The sequence below is a fragment of the Trypanosoma theileri genome, assembly GCF_002087225.1.
Source record: "Trypanosoma theileri isolate Edinburgh chromosome Unknown TM35_Tth_2_V1, whole genome shotgun sequence".
Taxonomy (NCBI): domain Eukaryota; phylum Euglenozoa; class Kinetoplastea; order Trypanosomatida; family Trypanosomatidae; genus Trypanosoma; species Trypanosoma theileri.
Genome location: NW_021639844.1, coordinates 441,041 through 442,780, shown reverse-complemented (window position 1 = coordinate 442,780; position 1,740 = coordinate 441,041). Strand labels below are relative to the sequence as shown.

Here is a 1,740-nt window from a genome sequence, read left to right as displayed (position 1 = left end):
TTCTCTCAATAATAATGATATTAACAACAACAACAACAACAACAATAACAATAACAACAATAACCATGACGACAGTAATAGAAACATCAATAACGACAATAGTAGTAATAATAATAATAATAATAATAATAATAATAATAATAATAATAATAATAATAATACGAACAATGTTAACACCTCTGTTGAGGGAACTGCAGTGGTTCAAACTTCTGTACCTGCCGTTCCATCATCAACATCGACTGTCAATAAAGGTCCAACGTCTACAATGGCGGCTGCGGTGCTTTCTATTCGTGAACGTCGTAATTGGCTTATTCATCAACTTTATATTCGACAAGAATACACGGAATGTCTTTCAATCATAGAATCTCAAATACAAGAATCTGGTGGGGTGTGTGAGTATGCATTATATGTAAAGGGATTATTAATGCGACGGAATGGAAAACTAGAAGAATCTTTTAATCTCTTTCAAACCGCCTTAATTATTAATCCACAAAACCCTATTAATCAAAAACAGGTTGCACAGGCATTAATGTTACTTGGACAACATCGTGCCGCCATTGAGGCTTTTCGTGAGGCTGAAAATTTACGTCTCATTAAAGGAATAGGTGAAGATTGGTCTCTCCCATACAATATGGGTCTTTGCTATATGTATCTTAACAATTATAAAGAGGCAGAGTTATCGTTTGTAAAGTCTATTAGTATTCAACGACATGATTGTTGTGTTATGCAATTAGGGAAAGCACTTGTACTGCAGAAGGATTATGAACGGGCTGTTGGTTTATATGAAGAAGCTCTTCAATCCTCTCCAGAAAATCCAGATCTTCTTACCGCATTAGGTCTTTTATATCTTCAATTAGGAAAAACCGCAAAAGCCTTTAACTCTGTGGCCAAATGTCTCACTTTAAATTCCTCTAATCCCACCGCTATTATGGCGGCGGCGGGTATTATGCAGGAGAATGGAGACTTTAGTGTGGCTTTACATAAATACCGAGTGGCGGTTCCCCGACTTTCTCACTCGGCACGTTTGTGGAGTAATATTGGTATGTGTTTCTTTGGTCAACAGAATATGCATGCGGCTGTGGCGTGTTTACGTAAAGCCGTTGCACTTGCACCGTTTGAATGGCGAATTTCATATAATATGGGACTTGTCTTTTTACACTTACGACAACTTGCCTCGTCATTTCATTATCTTGCTGCTACTACACATCTACAGCCACACTATGCTCCAGCCTTTATGCATCTTGCGGTGTGTCTGGCGTTAATGAATGATACTGTAAATGCCTATGCTGCTTATAAACGTGCACTTGCGATGGATCAGGATCCACTTATTTTATTAAATTACAGTATTACATTGGTAAATGCGGGTGATATGGAGGAGGCACGAATACAAATGGAAAAGTTTATGCGTATATGGGCATCTAAAAATAAGAATGAACGGGTGGAATGGGGACCATTGTTTTTAAGAACAGTGAATCTACTCAATGTGCGTCTCTCTCTAGGGACTGGGTTGGAGAATTTAAACAATATATGCGAAAAGAAGAATAATACTGCTGATGGTGGTAATAATAATAATAATAATAAGGAGTTTAGTACGACCAGCAGTAGTGGTAGTAGTACGCACAAGGATAAGGACAGTGGGAATGGTATAGAGGTGGAGACTAAAGGAGTGGCATCAGATGAAGTAAAAAATAATGACAATTGATAGACATGATTACAGGGGAGTGTATATTTTCATATATA

The 1,740-nt window shown here is 37.5% G+C and overlaps 1 protein-coding gene across 1 annotated transcript; it reads left to right on the top strand.

The window, feature by feature from the left end:
- Position 1: 1 nt before the first annotated feature.
- On the top strand, positions 2 to 1,702 carry TM35_000022620 (BBS4-like protein 4; the record flags this gene model as incomplete). Its single annotated transcript, XM_029021580.1, has 1 exon — positions 2 to 1,702. A coding segment is annotated over one exon (1,701 nt), but the record flags the coding sequence as incomplete, so codon positions are not given.
- Between the last annotated feature and the right edge of the window lie 38 nt (positions 1,703 to 1,740).